Source organism: Scomber japonicus, chromosome 16, assembly GCF_027409825.1.
Source record: "Scomber japonicus isolate fScoJap1 chromosome 16, fScoJap1.pri, whole genome shotgun sequence".
NCBI classification, from domain to species: domain Eukaryota; kingdom Metazoa; phylum Chordata; class Actinopteri; order Scombriformes; family Scombridae; genus Scomber; species Scomber japonicus.
This window is the reverse complement of record NC_070593.1, coordinates 30,823,793-30,846,533: the sequence shown is the minus strand read 5'-3', so window position 1 is coordinate 30,846,533 and position 22,741 is coordinate 30,823,793. Positions and strand designations below refer to the sequence as shown.

At 39.2% G+C, this 22,741-nt stretch overlaps 1 protein-coding gene across 1 annotated transcript; it reads left to right on the top strand.

Moving 5' to 3' along the window:
* Positions 1–1,719: 1,719 nt before the first annotated feature.
* Positions 1,720–18,574, top strand: dapp1 (dual adaptor of phosphotyrosine and 3-phosphoinositides). Its single transcript, XM_053335843.1, has 9 exons — positions 1,720–1,812; positions 3,806–3,928; positions 6,169–6,305; positions 6,882–7,012; positions 12,262–12,309; positions 12,507–12,569; positions 12,680–12,765; positions 16,122–16,209; positions 18,446–18,574. Exons 1-9 carry the CDS (start codon positions 1,754–1,756, stop codon positions 18,467–18,469), a joined length of 759 nt encoding a protein of 252 aa, XP_053191818.1. The 5' UTR covers positions 1,720–1,753; the 3' UTR covers positions 18,470–18,574.
* Positions 18,575–22,741: the final 4,167 nt, after the last annotated feature.

Below are 22,741 nucleotides of genomic sequence, written 5' to 3'. Positions count from 1 at the left end.
CTCAGACAGTGTTCTCAAAGAACGCTCTACTGGTGATGATAGTGTGTTCAGCTTGTGCACTGATGTCTTATATTTGAGTTTAAATCCATATATTGGTGTTATAGATGTGGCAGGGAATGATAAACATAGTCAGTCCATGAACTTGGGAACATCTGGATGAACTTTCCAGACAAATGAAAGACAGACCTGAGTATGTCTCAGCTCAAATGAACACTTATTTACCTGCCAGTATAATGTGTATATGTTGATGACCACATTGCTGTTAATTGCAGACAGTTTGGTTGTATGTGATAGATTAGTTATAGATTTGATGTGGATTTTGAACACAATGGTATTTAAATTGAAATTAAATGTAGGCTTTAAAATAAGAGTTTAAACAAAAAGCAAATCAAATGAAAGTGGTTGAGTCCTTGTCTGTGCAGCACAGCAGAGGAACACATGACACCCTCAGCATGTTGACACTGCCTTCTCCACTGCTAGTTAACATGAACTGGCCATAATGCATCTGTGCACAGCTGTATGACTGAACCAGCTGATTCTTTCAGCCTTCATTTTGATGCAACACATTCAGGTACTGACTTTTCTACCAAAGCCTTAAAGTGCAATCAATTCAGTTTTATTTATATAGCACCAAATCACAACAATAGTTCTCTCAAAGCACTTCTCACATACAGCAGGTCTAGATTTCACTCTTCAGTTTACACTACATAAATAACTGATGACATATGTTTGTATTGTGTATGTATTATACATATGAAACTTCCAGTGACTGTGTCAGACATTGCAATAATCATCTTGTTCAGATGGTGTGTGTGATCTATGCAGTGTGTGTTGAAATAACCTGCAATCCTGTCATCTTGTTGATTTGTAATATGAAAGCTTTAACCATTGGCAAAGAAACCATGTGCTTCTCCACAAAACCACCAGTTCAAGTGCATCTCTTTTTTTAATGATATACTGTCCATGTTCAAGTCAAAATCAGATTTGTTTCTATTTCAGATATCTTCAGATAAAGTTTCATTCCAACACTCTCAAGTGCAACAAATGACTGTTTATTTGTTGACATTGTAAAGTGGCTCAGTACTGACTGACCTGTTTATTTTAAATGACTGGACTGGTAAACTGCATGTCGAGCACACATCAGTAGCTTGCAGTTTGAATGACACCAAGCGGGGACAAACTGATAATATAGTAGCATTATTTCAGTGAGGTTGAAACATCACAGTGAAGTTAAACTTGGGATTGGCCAATCCACCCCAACCAAATGGGGAGCACCTGTCACATGATGGTTTCAAAAACCAAGACGTGGGGAAAAAACATTTAACATCACGTGTGAAACACTGAAATTCACACAGAGGTAATATGTATTATAATATTATAAATATAGTATTTTCCCAAAGGGAAGAAAATTTCACAGCTGTTTAGTATAGCCTAGCTTTATCCCACAACAACAACAACAACAACATTATTATTATTATTAATAATATTCAACAAAATTCTGAATTGAATTCACAGCAGTGCGGCAAACACAACGTTAATGGATCAACAGGTTTCAGTCCGTCCGCTCGTTTTTAATAATTGACAGTTTTCTACCACGTGACCTCTGGGAGGCTCTGTACACTCAAGCTTATTTCCTCTTAGGCGTGTCTTAGTCTGTCACACACACACACACACACACACACACACACACACACACACAGCTTTCACTTCTCTCTGCTGCTCTTCAGATGATCAGCAGACCTGCAGCAGAGACATGAGTTTCTACAGCGATGCTTCCTCTGAAGACATGAGCGACGAGCTGGAGACTCTGGGGTAAGACTGCGATCTTCACTCTCTCATGCTTTATGAACTTTTCTACTGTCGCACAAAATGCTAAAAACGGTTTGAAAAAGCGAAGCAGACTGTGAACACACACACACACACACACACACACACACACACACACACACACTGCTGTTTGACTAATAGAATAAGCAGTGTTTGTTAGCTCTGTTGCACAGTAAACTATGTATGTATGTATGTATGTTATGTATTATTATATTATAACATTAGATGTAACTGTACATACCAGAGCAAAGAAATGCAGGTTACCATTTTTAATGTAATGTTTATTTGTATATACAGTTATAAAGCATGAACTTACCACCATACCTCAGCATGTATAGCCTTTTAAAATACATCAAACTCAAATGTAAAATAGATACTGTGAACAACTACAACATCTTAACAAGCTGTATATAAATACATAGAGAATAATAAATGTACACAATGAATGATAAACTATTGGGACTGTTTCAATGTGTGTATATAATATTAAGTATTAGTGATGCACGTATATTGTAGCAATAAATAGTATGGACATGGCCTAGTAAATATACATCTGACTAGCATATAAAGTATATAGTGTAAAAATAAGTCATGTGTTGTTGGCAATTATTAACAGCTGTGCAAAATGAGATATGAGGTGAAAATGACATAGGGAGGTATTTTGGGTTTTTTCCATGGTGATGGTGACAGTCAAGCCATGACTGAACTGATTACATAACTATGACATCATCAAGTCAGTGTTGGCCCTGGAAACTACATATTTACAAGTGAAAGCCTGTGTTAAAGGTGGAGGTGAGGATTCTAAAATAATCAGGCAATAAATGTGCCCGTGTTTTTGGAGTTTGAGCCATACATGGGAGGTCAGGATGTTTCTACCTCTGGTGCTTCAATTTTGGATTTTGATCTGATACTTATAATGACAGGATTGTCTTGCTAGTGTGAGGTGAATTGTGTGTCTATATAAGTATTTGGTCAGTTCATGCAGCTCAGTCAGTGCTGACGTCATGAGAGCGTTAGAATCCAACACACAGGAACCCTCCAGCCTATTGTCCAAATATAAACAGCCTCCAATACTCAGACCCACACAGTGAACTATGTTGAATGTACACTAATACATCAGCTTTAAAATCACAGCTGGAAACCAACCCCCTAATTCATTTTTTCTTCTTTTCTTCCCTCCATTTCCTGTGTTCTTTTGAATTATTACCATCACAATTATCTTTAGATGTTCTCTAATGCATTTCTAATGCAAATAATGAACTTTCACATCCCGTCACTGTTTCCTCTGCATCTGTTGTTCAGTCTGACGTTCAACATCAAACACCATCTGCTTCTCCTCTGAAGAGTGCTATGTCTTCTTCCTCACTTACAGTTTACAGACTACAAGCGGTATTGGATCATGATATGATCATATCCTACTGTATCATCATTTTATGCAACTCTTTTTCTCATATTAATATATCCAAACATACTGCAGTGTCATTAAATGGAAATAATCTGACTTGTTCTCCCTTCATACTGATCACATCAAGTGAAACCAAGTATTTTGAGGCCCGTGGTGGAGTGAGTGTGTGGCAGGATGAACTGAGATCTGCTCTACAAAGTGTTCCAGAGTGCTTTACTCAAGAGAGTGATGCACAACATACAAATAAATAAACCAAATAAATACTATCAAAATCTAATTGGATTTTAATCTAATAGAAAGAAAGAAATGATGTATATAACACTCCAAATAAATACTAATTATTTTCTATTCTACGTTCCTGTTTCTCACCAGCGTTCAACTGGCTAATAAAATAGAACAACAAAGCCTGTTCTGCTTCTAACCAACCATAAGAAGCAGAGAAAGCTTTGACTTGACCTTACTGTATGCAGTCATTTAAAGAACTCTGATCCTTTAGTCTCTCAGCTCCTCACATTATGAAGTTCCAGGTTGTGTCTTTGCATGGTAGATGAGAGCTTGTATGTTGTGTTAAAGGTGGTACCACTACGATCTATCCCGTCACGCTGCAGAAGCTCTGCTCTTGTCCAATGGGAGTGATGGAAGTTATCTTCTGAGGAACAGTCATGAAGGACCAGGCTGCTTCGCTCTGTCTGTCAGGTCAGTCATTAACCTCAACCCTTCTGTGTACTGGATCAAACATCACTACTTTCACTCAGGATTGAAAACTGATACTGAAAGTTGCTGTGCAGTTCTGGTCAGGTATTTGAAACTGTTTTGATCATATGTTATATTTTGCTGCATGGGTGGAGGCTGTGGTGTGCTGGAGAGGCTGCCTGCAGACAGTAGTATGAAGACACTGGATAAGCTTAGAAACACAGTGGAAGGCTGTAGAAAGAGTTACAGGTACAGGTCATTATGAACAATCCCAAACACTCTCTGTATAATATAGATAGTGGCTCCTTTGTACCTGCAGCCATCACACATTACAACAGTAACATCAATAGATACTCTACTAATCTATCTATCTGTCCATCTGTCTATTTATCTATCTATCTATCTATCTATCTATCTATCTATCTATCTGTCCATCTATCTATTTATCTATCTATCTATCTATCTATCTATCTATCTATCTATCTATCTATCTATCTATCTATCTATCTATCTATCTATCTATCTATCTATCTGTCCATCTGTCTATTTATCTATCTATCTATCTATCTGTCCATCTATCTATCTATCTATCTATCTATCTATCTGTCCATATATCTGTCCATCTATCTGTCCATCTATCTATCTATCTATCTATCTATCTATCTATCTATCTATCTATCTATCTATCTGTCCATATATCTGTCCATCTATCTGTCCATCTATCTATCTATCTATCTATCTATCTATCTATCTATCTGTCCATCTATCTGTCCATCTATCTATCTATCTATCTATCTATCTAAAACAAGACACACTGTTCTGTTACAGACAGTGGTTAGAGTTCTTGTATGTGCTTGTGTTTAGAATACATTCAACATTAGAGAACACAGACTTCATTTTAAAAGAAAATTCTCTAGTAAGGTATTGAATAAGGTATCAACTTGTATTGTGACATTTAAAATGATACTGAACTAGTGATCAACAGGGAACACATGTTTTGATGCTCATTGATGCATCAATACTGTATCATTTATTATTATTTAGAGTCTAGATCTGCATTAACGCATTAGCACAAATTCATCTTAACAGCACTATTTTCTTTGACGTGCGATTAACGCACACATGGAAATAAGGAAGCAGTACAGCAGTAATGTTTTAGATAAGAAGTAGAAATGGATAAAGAAAAGAGACTTACAAACGGCAAATTCAGCTTCAAAGCCCTGCCAGATGTTCTATCCACAAGACCAAAGTTATTTGTATTACGCAGTACGCCAAGTCTCAAATAGCAGTCACTGGCCAACAGCTGATACAGAGAGACTTCCTCCTGCTCAACATAGGCAGACCCTCGTCCTCCACAATGTTAACCAGCCTACATGATGTAGATATCAATTGAGCTATCGCTGTTGAAAGTTTGTTGTTCATGTGTCTCCATTGTAAACTATCTAGTGTGGTCTGCCTTTAGCTCTCTATCAGCTGTGTGCTCAGCCAGCAGCTGCTTTGTCTTCTTATGCTTTCAGCATATTTTTGGAGCATGCAGTATTTCATTGTTTTGGATTGTTTCAATAATAATAAACTACATTTGCATACAGCAAACATATGTATCCACTCCCATGTTAATAAGAGCATTAAAAACTTGAAAAATGTCCCTTTAAAGTACATTTAGAACAAATCAAAAAATGTGCCATTAATTTGCAATTAATTACAACTTAACTCATGACAGTCATTTGGTTAATCGTGATTAGATATTTAAATTGATTGACAGCCCCCCCCCCCCCCATTTTCTAGCTCCACCCCTGCATCTGCATGGTTGTTCTCCTTTTCTTAAATACTGCTTCACAAAATGCAATTAATCCCATGAATGTTGGAGGCTATGAAGTAAAGTTGCAGACAGTAAAGGAAAGCTCTGAAGAGACAATAACAGGACATAATAATGAACATCCCATACACACTACTGTAGATGTACTTGTAAATCTTCCTGTTAAAACCAAAGCAGCGACTCTGTGTCTGTGTACATGCTAATAACAGCAAGTATATCATCAGTCTTAACTTTACAGTGAAGAAAATAGTCTAACAAATATTTGACCTTTGACCTTTAACCTGCATCTCACCTTCTGCAGAGAAGTACTACTGTGGATCATTTTCCTGGCTTATTTTTGCATGTGAATGACTTTTTTTGATTGAAGAAAAAGATATCTTTAAGGAAAAGTTACAATGATCCATTTTATGTGCAACTTCACACACAGGGCGAAGAATTCAGTCAAGCATTTCCATGTGACACGTAGAGACGGAGACGGCTATGTGTTCGGGTTTAACAAGTTTGCAACTCTTCAGGACTTTATTAACCACTTTGCTAATCAACCTCTGCTGGGCAGTGATGCAGGTAAGAAGACCCTCATCTCAGACCTTCACTAACACGCTCACTGCAAGTCACCAGCTTCACAGCAGAGCAGTGCTGAGGTGGCTTCAGCCTGAGCCACAAATGTATGATTCATGAGGAATTGAAGTGTTTGTATGTAGAGAAGGCCTTTCAGGCCTAAGTGTGTGTGTGTGTGAGGATCAGCAAGCCTCCATATTGTCAAGTGATGAAGTGATATCACCAGTTTCTGCATTTCACATCTAAGAAGGAAGCAGAGACTGCTTAAATAAGTCCTTGCCTTGCTTGGGTTAGGGTTCTCTGGTCTTATATTTATCCAAACATTTGAAGCCAGTGATTATTATTATAGTGTCTAGTGATAAAGTGCTCTGAGAGACAACAGGAACGTGTCAAACATCACATAATAATCTGTAATTATTTTCCAGTGTTTCATGGTGAACATAAGACACATGAGGAATTGCAACATATTCCAACTTACAAAATCCTCACCACACAACTTCCAGTGTAACAAGAGAAAAGCCCAGTCGTGTGTTGTGTTGTCAGTGAATCAGGACTATGATCTCCTCTCTACCTGTCAACCAGGAACACTCATCGTGCTGAAGTGTCCGTACCCATATCGTGTAGAGGAGCCATCCATCTATGAGTCAGTGCGTGTTCACACAGCCATACAGACGGGACGCACTGAGAATGACCTGGTGGCCAACGCACCGTCGGTATGAAACCTGCTGCACACGCATCTTATAGTTCTTCTGTTATGCAACGTAACTGAAGTAAAGGATCATTCTGGTCTAATTACAACGTGGGAAGTATTTCCATTGTCTTGGCCATCATTTCTAATGTTTATGATAACATTGTACTCATCAAGTCATTGCAGGAGTGCATTGAGACAACACTTTGAAAATCTTTTAGATAACACTAAGCTACACTTTCTGTACCCCTCCCACTTTTACTCACATTACCACCATTCATTGTCTTCCTGCGAGACCTTTCCTGAGCGAGACTTGGTCAGACAAATATTTTAAATATATATTTATTTTATTATAAAATATTTTATTTCTCTATGTGGTCCTTTTTAGACACTTGTAATTAATAACAACCTGAGCCTGTCAGTGTCAAAAACACTTTTAATAATGATAATTATAATAATAACACTACCTTTCATACAAGACATGTAGCTCAAAGTGATTTACACATAAAAATACAACAAAAATTAGACATTCAATAAAAATAACTTGAATAAATATGTTTCCAGCTGTAATATAGGATGGAAACATCCTCCAGCTTTCCTTTAATTTGGTCTTGACACAACTTTTTTCTTGTACAAAGACAATAGTCCTCATTCATAACAGTGTGTACTCGCACACCTATGCTTAAACTGTGCTTATGAACATTTTAGGCAGAAATCCAGGCTCCATCGAGCCATGTTCTGACTGAATTTAGAACTGCGTCCGACCATGCACGTCAAATCATGAACATCAGTTGTAAAAAAAATGATAGAGTCAATATTTATTCAATGAAGTGTAAAATTGCTAATAACAATAATAATACTACTACTACTACTACTACTACTAATAATAATAATAATCATTTAGTTACTAATTTTAAAATGAATAGCTAAGGTGTGGTAGTGTGATTACAGATTGTGGACACACAGCTGATAATTTAGAACAGGGGTGTCAAACATGCGGCCCGTGGGCCAGAACCGGCCTGCCGAGAAGTCCAATCCGGCACAGTTTCCTTCTTCCTCCCTTCCTCCCTGTCTTCTTTTCCTTCCTTCTTTCCCTCCATCTGTCCTTGCTCCCTTTCTTCATTCCTTCCATCTTTCCTTCCTCTATTTTCTTTGTTCTCCTCCTTTTCTTTCCGTCCTTCCTTCCTTTTAGTGGTCCGGGCCACATGAGATCAAATTGGGCTGTATGTGGTAAATGAAAATGAGTTTGACACCCCTGATTTAGAATGATTCTGACTCACTAACATATTGATTTCGAGGTGTTGCTGGTTGTTCAGCAGCTGAGACGTCTTTGCAGCCTTCCAGAGGATGTACATTTACATCAGGAATGGCTAAAATGTATTTTTGGAGACAGTCCTGGTCTTGTGTATGTGTTCGGCACATTTTAAAGCTGACTGTCTGCTTAACAAGACTCAGAACACTGCAGGATTTGCTACTTTTTCATCTTCAATATTTAGATGAAGTTTCAAAACAAGCACATCTGTAAACATGTTTTCTTTCTGTCACACTGGAATCTAATATATCTGTACTAAAGCTAATCTAGCTCTGGCTACATTTGAAAAAAATACTTTTAACTTCAACACAATCTTACTGTTCTGAAACATCCTGTTGAAATCTTAACTATGCAACAGCAGGTTCTTCCCCTTCATTCAGGATCTGACTCCACATCATAGACTGCTACATGTTGCTCTATGTGTCAGCTCCAACTCTGGACAATTTTAAATCTCTGTTGAAAAGGCACTTGTTCCTGCAGGCTTTTGCAGGCTAAATGTGTATGTTTGTCTGTGTTTCTTGTTATTGTGAAGCGACCTTGGGTTTTATGAAAGGCGCTATACAAAATAAAGTTATTATTATTATTATTATTATTATTATTCAATAGAGGGAGTTCTGGTTATGATACGAGCGGCTGCATTCTGTACCAGTTGAAGTTTATGAAGAGATTTCCACAGAAGACCAAAGAGGAGAGAGTTCCAGTAGTCCAGATGGGATGTGATCAGGGTGTTTACCAGGATAGCGGTGCAGGTTGGTGAAAATGAGGGATGGAGACGATTGATGTTATGTAGATGAAAGTATGCAGACCGAGTAACATTATTGATGTGGGCACTCAGGTCGAGGAGAACCAGAATGGATAGAAGTCCAGAGTCAGATGCCATCAGGAGGTCGTTTGTGATTTTCACTAGGGCTGTCTCAGTGCTGTGGAGGGGACGGAAGCCTGACTGAAATTGTTCATAAAGGTTGTTGTCAGACAGATGGGTGTGGACCTGAGCTGCAACCGTTCTTTCAAGTATTTTGGAGAGAAATGGCAAGTTTGAAATGGGACGGAAGTTGTTCAAGTCATTTGGATCGGCGCCAGGTTTCTTGAGTGTTGGTGTTATTGCACCAGTCTTTAGTGATGATGGAACAACACCAGAAGTCAGTGAGGAATGAGTGATGTCAGTTATTAACGCGGACAGGGCAGGTAGGCAGCTTTTGACCAGGTGGGTAGGTAGTGGCTCTAACTGGCAGGTAGATGGCTTGGATTTATGAATGAGACCACTTATTTCAGAGACAGTTGGCAGTATGAAGCTGGTGAGCGGAGAGCTGAAGGAAGATGTAGGCCAAGAGTGCAGAGAGGATGCAGAGTTTTTAGTAGCAGTCAGTGTCTGGTGGATATTTTCAATTGTGGCATTGAAGAAGGTCATGAAGGTATCACACTGTGTAACTGTGAGTAGATGAGGTGGTAGAGCATCAGGTGATTTCAGAATGTTGTTGAGAGTTGAGAATAGGGCTCTAGTGTTCCCATCAGCTGTCCTGATTAAGGTTGTGTAGTATGTGGTCTTGGCTGAGGAAAGAGCATCCTTGTATTGGAGTATGTGGTTATAGTACATTTCTTTGTGAACTGCCAGGCCGGTTTAGGATAAAGGCGCTCCAAACGACGGCCTTTAGTTTTGAGCTGGCGTAGGGCTGGTGTAAACCAAGGAGCAGAGTGGGTAAAAGAAACAGAGCTATTTTTCAGAGGTGCAAGAGTATTTAGCAGTCCATGAAGTCCATCATTGTAGTGAGATACCAGTTCATCTGTGGTGGATACATTTTATCTGCTGGGTAAGTCATCAATTCCATTGGAGAGAGCCAACAAGTCAATATTTTTAATGTTTCGGAATGTGATAGAGCGATGCATAATAGTCTTGGATAATCTTAGATTGATATTGCATCATCATTCAGGAGATCATATAGCAGAGGTCCCTTGTTAGTCAGCGAACAGATGTTAAATAACCCAGTTATTTAAGTTAAATTGCTGATGTGAGGTTTGGGGTTAGCTGACCTGGCTGGATTGACAAGGACACTGTGATCAACAGTTTGTCTGTACCTGTGCCTGTGCATTGGTTTGTGATGTGAAATGACAACAGGAATTGGGAACCTGTTAATCACAGCATTGGAAGTAGCTTTATGGCAGCTAGTAGGAGATAGTGGACCATGGTAAGGGCAATGAACCAGGGAAAGTGTCAGTACCTGGGTTGATCGCCAGGGGGAGCTTGTGAGAGACGCAGTACTGTTTACTACCAGAGTAGGCGGAGAAGAAGGCGGCTCAAGGAGGGGGGCATGGCTAGTGAATAGTCAATCACGGGGGGCAGCGGTCTGGACAGCATGCTGGATGTTAGCTGCTAATACTCTGCTACCCAGACTGTTGGGGTGGAGTCCGTCGGCCCGGATTAGGGAAGGACGGTTCCAGAATAGGTTGAAGTTATCAATGAAACCAATATTGTGGATTCTGTAGGCGGACTGGAGCCAGGTGTTAAGACTGAGGATTCTGGAGAAGCGCCCAGCTCTGCGGCCATCAGTTGGCAGAGGTCCGCTGAGCCAGACATCCTTTCCACAGCTGTTTAAGAAGCTAAAAAGGGCATTAAAGTCCTTTTTAGTCAGCTCCGACTGCTGGCGAGCCGTGTCATTGGTTCTTACATGAACTAGGACCCAGTTGATGGATGATGGGAGAGAGCACAGCAGGCCGGGGAGCTTATCCAGGATAACCGGCACTGTGGCTCCAGGAAAGCAGTGTGTGGCTGCGTTGTAGAAGCAAGTGTTTCTGATAATTGAGTCTTCTACGATGAGTGTGGTAGGAGTGAAGAGGGGTAGAGGAGGCGATGACTGTGGGCTTTCAGTCTGTGCCTGAGCAGGGGAGTGCTGTGGCCAGGCAGCAGCTACGTACCTAGGAGAGGTATCGATAGCCGGCTCGGGGTGAGGATGAGCACCGGCAGCAGCATCATACCTAGGAGAGGAGACTTGGAATACATTGAAGTCAGCTTTATTCACCGATGCTTAGTGTGGAAGAAAATGAAATACCAATAGTTGTCGATGGAGTAAGGCGGTGTGCGACTGTCCTCCTGAGTTTTTTTGGCAGATCTCGACAACAGATGTGTATCCAATTCAGGGAAGTCCTTGCCTAGGGAAAGATGGTTTTAAAACACCAGTGCCAAAAAGATATATAGCCTTAAACTGGATAAAAACGAGGTGGAAAGTAGGTTTTCAGGCGGAGTTTCTGGCGGGTACACAAAGACACCGGCGCATAGCAATGATGGTATGATATGGTATGGTATGGTATAGTATAGTATAGTATAGTATGGAATGGTATGGTATAGTATGGTATGGTATGGAATGGTATGGTATGGTATAGAATGGAATGGTATGGTATAGTATGGTATGGAATGGTATGGTATGGTGTGGAATGTGGTATGGAATGGTATAGTATGGTATGGAATAGAATGGTATGGTATGGTTTAGTATGGTATGGAATGGTATCGTATGGTATGGTATGCTATAGTATGTAGTATGGTCAGGTATGGTATAGTATGGTAAGGTATGGTATAGTATGGTATGGTATTGTATGGTATGGTATAGTATAGTATGGTATGGTATGGTATAGTATGGTATGGTATGGTATTGTATGGTATGGTATAGTGTAGTATGGTATTGTATGGTAAGGTATCTTTATTGAACCCCCTAGGAAGAAATTCAAAATTGACAAAACAGTGAAAATTATTATTTTTAATTAAATTAAATTAAATTAAATTAATTAAACAATAAACAGTTATGTTTAAAATAGACAGAGTACTTATAAAAATGAGTCAAAAAAAAGGCCACAATACCAGATTTATTTTTGTCAAGAGTCAAGTTGCGATGAACCAGAATGATCCTTTGAAAGTTAAAACTTCCCTCACTTGTACAATAATTGTTCTACTAACACAAAGTATGTGTTTTCAGCTGGGCACAAAAGAAGGCTATTTGGTGAAACAAGGAGCATTTGTGAAGGTAAGAGTTACACCAAACCCTGTCTGAGTATGTCTGAAGATTTGACAAGCTTTCATCAGGATGTCTGTGGTCAGTTTCACTAATGTGACTGCAGTTGAAAATATTCATGTAATTGTGGTGGAGCTCATTCAGGAACATATCATGTTCAGCCATGACTGAGTTATCTGAAATGCTTCTGATTTGAATCCTGTCTGCAGAGCTGGAAGCAGAGGTGGTTCACACTAAACAGATATGAACTCAGATACTTCAAAGACAAAGTGGTGAGTTTGTCTTCAGCTCTGAGACATCATGTGTTAAATATGCTGTTTCACTTTTCAAGGGTTGAAGCTTGTAGTATGTGAATGTAAGCTAGAGTGTGTCTCTGTCGCAGTGTGAGGAGCCCATTCGAACCCTGGATCTGAAAGCCTGCTCTGCAGTCCAATTTGACTACTCTCAGGACAGAGTCAACTGTTTCTGGTAAGTGATGGAGTGGATGGTTTATTGTCATACTTTCATAAGGTTGGGGGACTGAATTGAGAGCACCTCTTCAACCAGGTCTCAGTCTGGTTGTTTTGGTGTGAACCTTAGTGTAAGTGATGCCCACACAAACCACAAGGGGGAAAACTAACCAGAGTTGGATTTAACTAAAATAGGGCAGGTATGAAAGCACCCTTAGTCCATAGTGTTGGTCAAACTCCATAAACACTGGATCCTATATTTCCCATAATATAACTTTCATTAGGACCTCTTTGCCTGGTCTATACACAATTTTCAATTTGCAGCTCAGACTTTCTGTTAAGAACTTGAAGTTCCAAACTGATATAACCCTGATATAATAATATGTTCTTAGAAAGGAAAAGGTTCCTTTAGCTTCCTGGAGAGGTTCCTCTCATACACTATGGCCACTGTAGACAGAACACTAACCACAGTTTTGCTTTGCATTGTTCCTGTGAATTGACAGTTTGAGTATTTGTGCAGTCACACCAAACAGCCAGTGTATGATTGCACAGAAGTTAGTTGTGAGCCAGCAATATATGCTCCATGTATGTGGACCATGTGTGTGTGGCAGCTCAGAATCTGGATTCTTTTTTGTGTCAAAGCAGAGCACCAAGCACATTGTTGCACATGTGCTGGTATTTTCTTTTTTTTTTTGTCATTTTTAAGGGTTTTTTCTGCAAGAGTTTGTTACCTTGGTAACTTGCCATATGCCTTAAGGGGGCAGTTATCATTCTATACTGACAGCCTTTCTTTACTCTGTTGACTTTTTACAGCCATCTGAAGGCAGCAGGTATCTGCTTCGGTCTCATTAGGAATGACACTGTGCATTGTGAAGGCATTTTGTACAACCAATACCTGCACAGTACCTGCAGAAATCTCTGTGCTGATGTCCACATCAAACTTGTTGGTTATGATGAATTAGTCTGTACAGTTTCTTATGTAAATCAACATGTCTGGCCCAAATTTGGGCTGCAAATATGGGACCCAACTGGGTGAGACGTAGCCTGGCTAAGGCCAGACCGTATCTCAATCACATGTGAGATTGAGGTAGGGTCTGGAGAGGAGGCGTTCATTTCCTCGTATTTGAGGCGGGATCAACGAATGTTGATCTCGATGAACGAATGCTTCTGTACACTACTGGACAAACTTACAGCCAATTATATCAACGATACGTGATGACGTATTCAGAGCGGGGCTAACAGGTATATAATGCTTTTGCCAAAGCCTGTAGGGAGCAGCAGCCGTCTCAGGGTCACAAGCATTTCACCTGATTAGGGCCACGAAAACCAATTAGGCCTTGCCTGCAGAAGGGTTCCACCTGTGGGCTCTCATTAACCACAACCAATAATAAGTTTCCTCTGAGGTAAACTCTGACTCATCTCATCTCAAAGGTAACAATGAACTTCATTGCCTTCAATGTTTTCCTCTTATTTGCATTTTGGAAGTGTTCAGGATGCTTTAACTCAGTTTGAAATGTTTTAAATTTCAGCTCATTTAGTGTTGTGAGTGAATTTGAATCTGTTCACACCTACTTCTCTCTTTCCATTGACCTTATCATGCGGTAACTAAAGTTTGCTTTGTGTTTGTGTTCTGTGTGAACACACATTGAGTGTGTTTATATATACATACACTATGCTCTGTGGCCAATTTCCTTCCAGCTCACTGTTAGGGTTTGGAGACTCAACTGTGAACTGTGCTGAGTTACATCATCGAGAAGCTCAGAGGAAATGTTGAAGACTTTAGGGAAAACATATAGGGCATGTATTAAAAAAAAGGCAAAACAAGTGAAACCACACTCAAAAAAATCAATGAAACATGTATGATATGACAGTAGCAAAAGTTATTAAATGTAAACAATATGGACATGACAATGAATTACAAAAATAATCACAATGTGTGATATACCATATAGAACAGATGATAATATAAAGAAAAGGTCATTTCAGATCAGTTGGAGTTCTGCAGTCAGACCTAAGCGGGTGTTTTCTTCTCAGTTGTACTTCCCCATAGCAGTCAAAACTGACATTTATGTTGTTTGAAAAGGGGGAAGTCTGATCAGACAAATAAGAGAAGGAAACTGTGGAGAGAAGAAGAAGTGCACATGAGCTGAAAGGCAGCAGTGGTTTGACAGCATTTTTACCCACTGAACCCACACACAGTCTAATGCCACTCAGCTATTAATGCAAACAGGAAGTGCAGAATTTGATAGGCCTCCTCCAACAGCAGGAATGTGGTTGGGTTTCTTTCAGGCTAGGCCGGAGTATCATTTCTTGTTCATTTGTCCTGAAATCAGGTGACTGGATGTTGGAACATTTCCAGCACTTGTAGGAGCATAAAGTTAAATATGAGTGAAGGATGAAGTTAGCATATAACTATACACTACATCAGTGGTGATACAGTAGCAAGGGGGCTTAAATACTTAACTACTTCAATTACCTCCTCACTCCTCAGCTGGAATGGGCATCATGAAGGATGTTCCAATGAATTTATTTGATTTCTATCATTGTTGTCTGTTGTCTCTTAGCAACACACACATTGTATTTTTCCATTAGTGTAATTACCATTTGCTCACATGTGATGCTGTAAATCAACCACTGTGTCAAGTAGAAACTCTATAGCTGCTGAATTATTACTGAACAGGTATGCTAATCTGCTATACTGCTATATACTTCTCCATAGTGACAATCCTATATGGGTTCTGTCATATTTATTGCCATCATCACAGCATGGTCTCTAACATTGAGTTCTGTTGGGATTACTGAATACTGCTGTTAGTCAAACATGTGATTCTCTGCTCTTGTTGCTATTTGAAGTCGTGTTACCAGCCTGTCACAGAGTAGAATATAGAATACTTCTTTTTTATATCTGCATCACTGGACTACAGTAGAACAATAAATACAATGAGCCTCACATCATGGCAGCTGTTATTGTACAGACATCAGCTTTAACTGCCTGCTGATGAGGCTTTTCGCTACTAATATTGTTTATTTGTTCAAGAATGTTATCTATAACATCCCTTTGAATAAACCTTTGAAATAGAAACCAGTCAAAGTTTCTATTAAATAATGAAAGACATTCACACTATAGACAAATGAGTTCATGAATCCATCAGAGCAATACATTGTGTTCCAAAATGAGATGATATTAACATGTTCTCATAGCGGTTAGATCCACTACACATCTGTCTTGCATAATTATGTAACATGAGCAAGCTACCACAGTGCAGATGTTTGATTCCATGTTTTCCCTTTAACTCGCACCTATACCACAAGGATGCACAGCTTTCTTTCTCTTTAGCAAATATAACTCTACATTGCATATATTTGTCTCCACAGTCTGGTGTTTCCTGAGAGGACATTTTATCTGTGTGCAAAGACTGGTGTGGAGGCAGATGAGTGGATTAAAATCCTGAGGTGGAAACTGGTGAGTTCATCTACACACATGTTTTAACCAGTGCTGGCAGGAATTGTGATTTTTTTTTACACGTAACTGCTTGAGAGCTTCTCCTTTTCAATACATGTCAATGTGTGGTTTCAAGACAAAACATCTGGACATAGATTATTCAGCCTTTCTTAGGAGTTGTTGAAAAGCATTCTAGGAAATCACTAAGTGAAGGTCAAGAGAAGAGGATGGGTTGGTATGGGGACAGTTGCTAATTACAACACTTACAACACCCAGGAAGTCCTCTAGTGTCATGAATGAGGGAGGACTATTGCTTGAAGTGGTGCAAACAAATTGAAATTGAGTAACATGTCATATCGTTTGTGTAATGTTCAACCCACTTCCTCATTGCTGAAAAAAAAACTGCATTTATTTAACTGCTGAGCTAACACTTTTGATTATAGCATCCTCGGCTGGTTGAAAAAGAAACACACTACTGTATTTGTGTGTGTGTGTGTCAGAAAACTCTGATGTTATCAGTTTGACATTAAAAGCTGAAGTTGTTTGTCACCTTTTAAACTGAGCAAAAAGTTTGATTCTGTATATTGAGTCCATAATTGCCTAATCATTTTCAAGACATTTACCAGAAACCACTCCGTGAATTGGTATTAATTATAGGAAACATATAAACTGTTTAGTCATTAATCAGCACAGTTGCACTAAATAGTTTCCTGAGGTTCTTATGTTAGTAGTCAGAGCACAACAGGTCAGCTTTACATACAAAACATGCAAGCAGACTATTCAGTATGTGGGGAGTAATGTTTCCAATCATCATTTATTAATTCATTCATATTTATTTAAATACAGGTTTGCTTTCAAGAACATCCATATTCACCCAACAATTAGTACCAAATAATAGTATTGAAAATGATTTGGAAATAATTTAATGCACATTAAAAAAGCAAGAAGCTGAAAAAACATACTTCCCTGTTGCCTTTAAACTGTTAAAGCAACATTTTAAAATTGTAGTGAATCATTCACTTAGTTATATTTACACATTCATTAATAAATGTTCCCCATTTCATATGTTCCTGTTAGCTGTATCCACAAAGTACACACACATCTGGAACTATTCAAGAAACAAAGAATAATTTGGGCCTAAAGATTTAAAGAGTCAGTTCATCTAAGCTGTCACCACCTCAATACAGTGAAGACAAATGCAATCCAGTAGTCCACTGTTGTGTGGCTCACTAGATACTGTATGTGCAGTAGTTTTTTCTTTTCTTTTTTGCGACTGGCCCTGCCTGCAAGTTCCTGCTATGCCCACAGACTCTACATTGGGATGTCACAAATTTTAAAATTATATTTTTGTTATAATTTTCTAGACTTGAGGAAAGTTTTACAAAAATAAGATCACCATTGATTAAAATGCCTAATACAAAGTTTAATAATGGACCTTATTTGCAGTTGAAGTTGTCCTGTAGCAGTTTTACAGACATATTTTTTAAATGGTGATCTATGGAGAAAAATGCTTTTAGGGCTGCATGATTTAATTATTTATTTATTTATTTGCTGCATTACAATGAGTGACTGACCACTAGGAAGAACTGACAACAAGGCTGGGCAGCAGTGCCATGTCCAGTTCTCTTAGGTAGTTGTAATGCTGTGAGCACCACAAATCAAATATGATTGTCCTCCTGAGGCAGAAATCCAGGCAGAAATCTACCAACTTGGACAAAAGACAAAACTGTCTGACTAGAAGAAAACAGAACAAATAAGTGTTCTTGTTTTTGGGTGAGCTCACTCTTTAAGTTGATACTAATCTTCACTTTGGTTTCAGAGTTTCAGGGGAATTAACCTACTTGTAATACATGTTGGGAAGTTCATTAATGAGCTAATCATGTTCTTTTTTTTTTTTTTTTAAGATTTTTTTCGGCATAGAGGCCTTTATTAAGCAGTAGACAGACAGGAAACATGGGAGAGAGAGAGAGAGAGGGGGGGGGGGGGGGGGGGTGTGACATGCAGCAAAGGACCTCCGGACGGGATTCAAACCGGGGTCGGCTGCATACGTGGCATGCGCTCTAACCACTCGACCACCTGTGCGCCCTAATCATGTTCTTTAACAAACTCGTTAGATGGGTTTAGTGAACACACAATGGGACTTTCTTAGACACATGCATTCTGAAAGTGTCAGGAGCAATTTTGTCGCGTTGACTTGGCTTAAAACCAATACAGTATTTAAAGGAACAGCTAATCTCATAAAGTTTGTTGTTTCCAGTCACAGATACGAAAAGGTCGATGACTGCGGTCAGGAAGCAAGAGATGTTAAGAAGCCGGACCTTCACAGAACACATCACATCACTGTTCTGAACTGAAGATACATTCCAGCATGAATAACTCAGGGACTTCCCTGATTGGACTAAATGGACAATAACAACATGGGAGTGACTCCAATGACTTATAAGTTTCTTGAAAAGTTTGTTTAAGGTCTTAATATCATTTTTTACTTTGCTGTAGTTTTTATTTTTTAAAGGAAGTGTTGTCCTATATTTTTAATGAAAAGACCTGACTTCTCTGCTCTGGCTATGGCACAGAGCCCATTAGTTCCTACTGAAGATGTAAATCTTTATCAGCAGATCACAAATAGGTTAATTTTTAAGACTCAGTGAAAAAAACAAACTGCTGGTCACTGTAGCTTTTAACAGATGTTTCTCCACATGGAGAATAGTGCATTTAGTTGGGGATTCCTTTCAATGGATTAATTCACATTCATGTGTGGTGAGTCTGGCAGCAGGACAGTGTGTGTGAGATGAAGTTACAATGGTGATGAAGGAACATGTGCCCCAGTTTGGCTCACTGATGTTTTTTAATAGTTTGTGGACAACAATGGAGCTCTATGACACAGAGGAATCGAATAGCAGGCTTCGATACACAAAATGGGTTAGTAGATCAGTGCATTGTTAGTTTGTGATGTGTTGACAAGAAGAAAAATTAAAGAAAACTGATGAGTACTACATGAGAACTTAGAGAAGAAAGATGAATGTAGTCGTTTTTAATAGACATGATTTTAAATAAAACCAGCAAACTGAATGATTCTCACCAGAAGATTAATTTTACTATTAACTGCCATTGCTTTCATGCATGCAATTACATTGATATTCCACTGTTTGAGTTATCAAATGTATCATTCTTTTAATAACAATTTAATGATCTACTAGTGGCAGCACACGTTGACTACATTTGTTACAAAGTTAAATGAACATCACTACCCAGATGTTGGAACCTGCCTGCAGGGATTTCCTCCCATTCTGACACACGGACATTAGTAAGTGTTGGGTCATAAGATCTGGCTGACATTCCTGTTGGATGGGGTTAAAGTCAGGCTTCTGTGCAGACCAGTCAAACTGTCACACAGTTACAAACACACTGTTGTCTAAAATATCATTTTATGCTGCAGCATTTAGGGATAGATCTGTTCTAGTTTCAGAGGACGTTTCATGCACATTTCCAGGTCTTAAAACTACTTCCTTATCTTATACTGGCCCTTTATTGTTAACCAAGAAGGCCCAAAAGAGGCTGTGCTTCCTGAGCAGTGGTGGATTTAGATAAGGGTGAAATGGGCACCTGCTCACGATGGCATCTTTCCAGGGGCAACACAAGGCGCACGCACCAAAAGAAAAAAACAACAAACCAACAAAAAAACTTGAATACATTCACGCAATCGGTTTTCTATCACTCATTTTCACGTCACGTCAATGATATAATGTCACTGTGTGGGTCAAGTAACCTTGTTGGAGTCGGGCACCCTAGTTCCAAACTGCATTCATTTACTGTGGGAAGGTTGTGATAGGTGTATGTGATATGATGTATGTAATGGGTGTATGTGATATGATGTACGTCATGGGTCGGCAACAGGTGGCCCACGGACAATTTAATCTGGCCCACAAAATTATTCTGATCATAGATTGTTTTTTCCTGTTTTTTTTCCCCAATCATTTTTTTTCTGTCTACAAATAGCATAGGCCTAAGTGTGCACTAATACATCAACAACACTCGTACTCTGTTTGCTACGGTTGATAAGCTTACCAACCCCCTTCAACAGATCGCTCCAGAACTCCTTTCCACAGAAAGATGCAATGAATTTGCTTTTTCAGTGAAAGAATCCAGTCCATAAGGTTAAATATCGACACAAATCAACAAAACAATAAAATGATGCAATCCCTAAGACCTCCCAGGAATAACTCAACTGCAATGTCAGAATGTAAAACAGTTAGAGGAAACAGTGCAGCATCTAAAACCATCAACATGCTGTCCTGACACAATGCCATCAGATTTCTTTAAAACTATTGTGAACTCTGTCCAAACAGATTTGGGACAAGTAATAAATAGCTCACTTAAATCAGGTGTGTTTCATAAACTCCTAAAAGTAGCTGCCATTAAGCCACTCTTAAAAAAGAGAACGCTGGATGCTTCCATGTTAACCAACTACAGACCTATCTCAAATCTTCCTTTTATAGCCAAGATCGTTGAGAAAGTGGTTTTTAATCAACTCAGCAATTTCTTGAACTCCAGTGGCCTTTTTGACAAATTTCAATCAGGCTTCCGACCTAACCACAGTACAGAAATAGCTCTTATTAGAGTGTTAAATGACATACGGTTGAACACTGACTCAGGCAAGGTGTCAGTTCTGGTCCTGTTGGATCTCAGTGCTGCGTTTGACACTGTGGATCACAGTATACTGTTGAACAGGTTGGAAACTTGGGCAGGACTCAGCGCAACAGTCCTAGACTGGTTCAGGTCCTACTTGGAAGAGCGGAGTTATTTTGTGACCATTGGAAGTTATGAATCTGATCGAGTGGCTATGACGTGGAGTTCCTCAGGGGTCAGTTCTTGGACCCCTTCTGTTCAGTCTATATATGCTGCCCTTGGGTCAAATTCTGCAGAACTCTAATGTAGACTATCACAGTTATGCAGATGACACACAGATATACCTGGCACTGTCCCCAGATGACTACAGTCCAATACAGTCATTGTGTCACTGTTTAGAGCAAGTAACTAATTGGATGAACCAAAATTTCCTTCAATTAAATCAGGACAAAACTGAGGTCATTGTTTTTGGCAATAAAGAGAAGAGGATTGCTGTCAGTAAACATCTGGAGTCACTCTCTCTAAAAACTAGGGACCAAGTCTGAAACCTTGGCGTGCTGATAGACTCAGATTTGACCTTCAGCAGTCATATCAAATCAATCACCAAAACAGCTTCTATCAGCTTAAGAACATCCAGAGTGAAGGGTTTTATGTCTCAAACAGACCAGGAGAAGTTGATTCATGCTTTCATCTCAAGTAGACTCGACTACTGTAACGGTCTTCTGACTGGACTCCCACAAAAAAGCATTAAACAGCTGCAGCTCATTCAGAACGCTGCAGCTCCAGTTTTAACCAGAACAAAGAGATCAGAGCACATTACTCCAGTTCTAAAGTCTTTACACTGGCTCCCAGTCAGTTCTAAAGTCTTTACACTGGCTCCCAGTCAGTTCTAAAGTCTTTACACTGGCTCCCAGTCAGTTCTAAAGTCTTTACACTGGCTCCCAGTCAGTTCTAAAGTCTTTACACTGGCTCCCAGTCAGTTCTAAAGTCTTTACACTGGCTCCCAGTCAGTTCTAAAGTCTTTACACTGGCTCCCAGTCAGTTCTAAAGTCTTTACACTGGCTCCCAGTCAGCTCTAAAGTCTTTACACTGGCTCCCAGTCAGTTCTAAAGTCTTTACACTGGCTCCCAGTCAGTTCTAAAGTCTTTACACTGGCTCCCAGTCAGCTATAGAATAGATTTTAAAGTTCGGCTACTGGTCTACAAATCACTGAATGGTTTAGGTCCAGAATACATGAATGACATGTTAGTAGAATATAAACCCAGTAGAGCTCTGAGATCTACTGACTCAGGTCAGATAGTTGAGCCCAGAGTTCAAACTAAACATGATGAAGCAGCTTTTACTTAACTGGAACAGACTACCAGCAGAACTGAAATCATTTTTAAATCCAGGTTAAAAACATTTCTCTTCCCCTCTGCTTATGATTGAACTCTTTTAAAGCACTTTACATTTTAATCTTTCATTTGCACTCTATGTCCTTTTAATGATTTTAAAGCTAATTATTATTTTATGCTGCAGTCTTATATTTAAAACTCTATTCTAGCATTTTATTTATGTCTTTCTATTTTTCTGTACTTGTTTTTATTATGGGGGGGGGGGGGGGGGTAATTGTATGTTTTAATGTTTCTATGTTTTTCTGTTTTATGTAAAGCACATTGAGTTGCCATTGTGTATGAAATGCGCTATGTAAATAAAACTGCCTTGCCTTGCCTAATCAACAGCTAGGGCTACTACAAGAAAGAATACCAGGGCATTGTTAACTTCATCATCTTTATTTTTTTCTACACAAGATCAAGTTTAAGCCTGCAAACGCAGCGTGAAAACAGATGATTGGAACAGATCGGGCAGTCGGACACACAAGGGCAGGAAAACTGTTTCATACTAATTTTAGTGACATTCGAGATGCATGATAGCACTGGATAGGCTA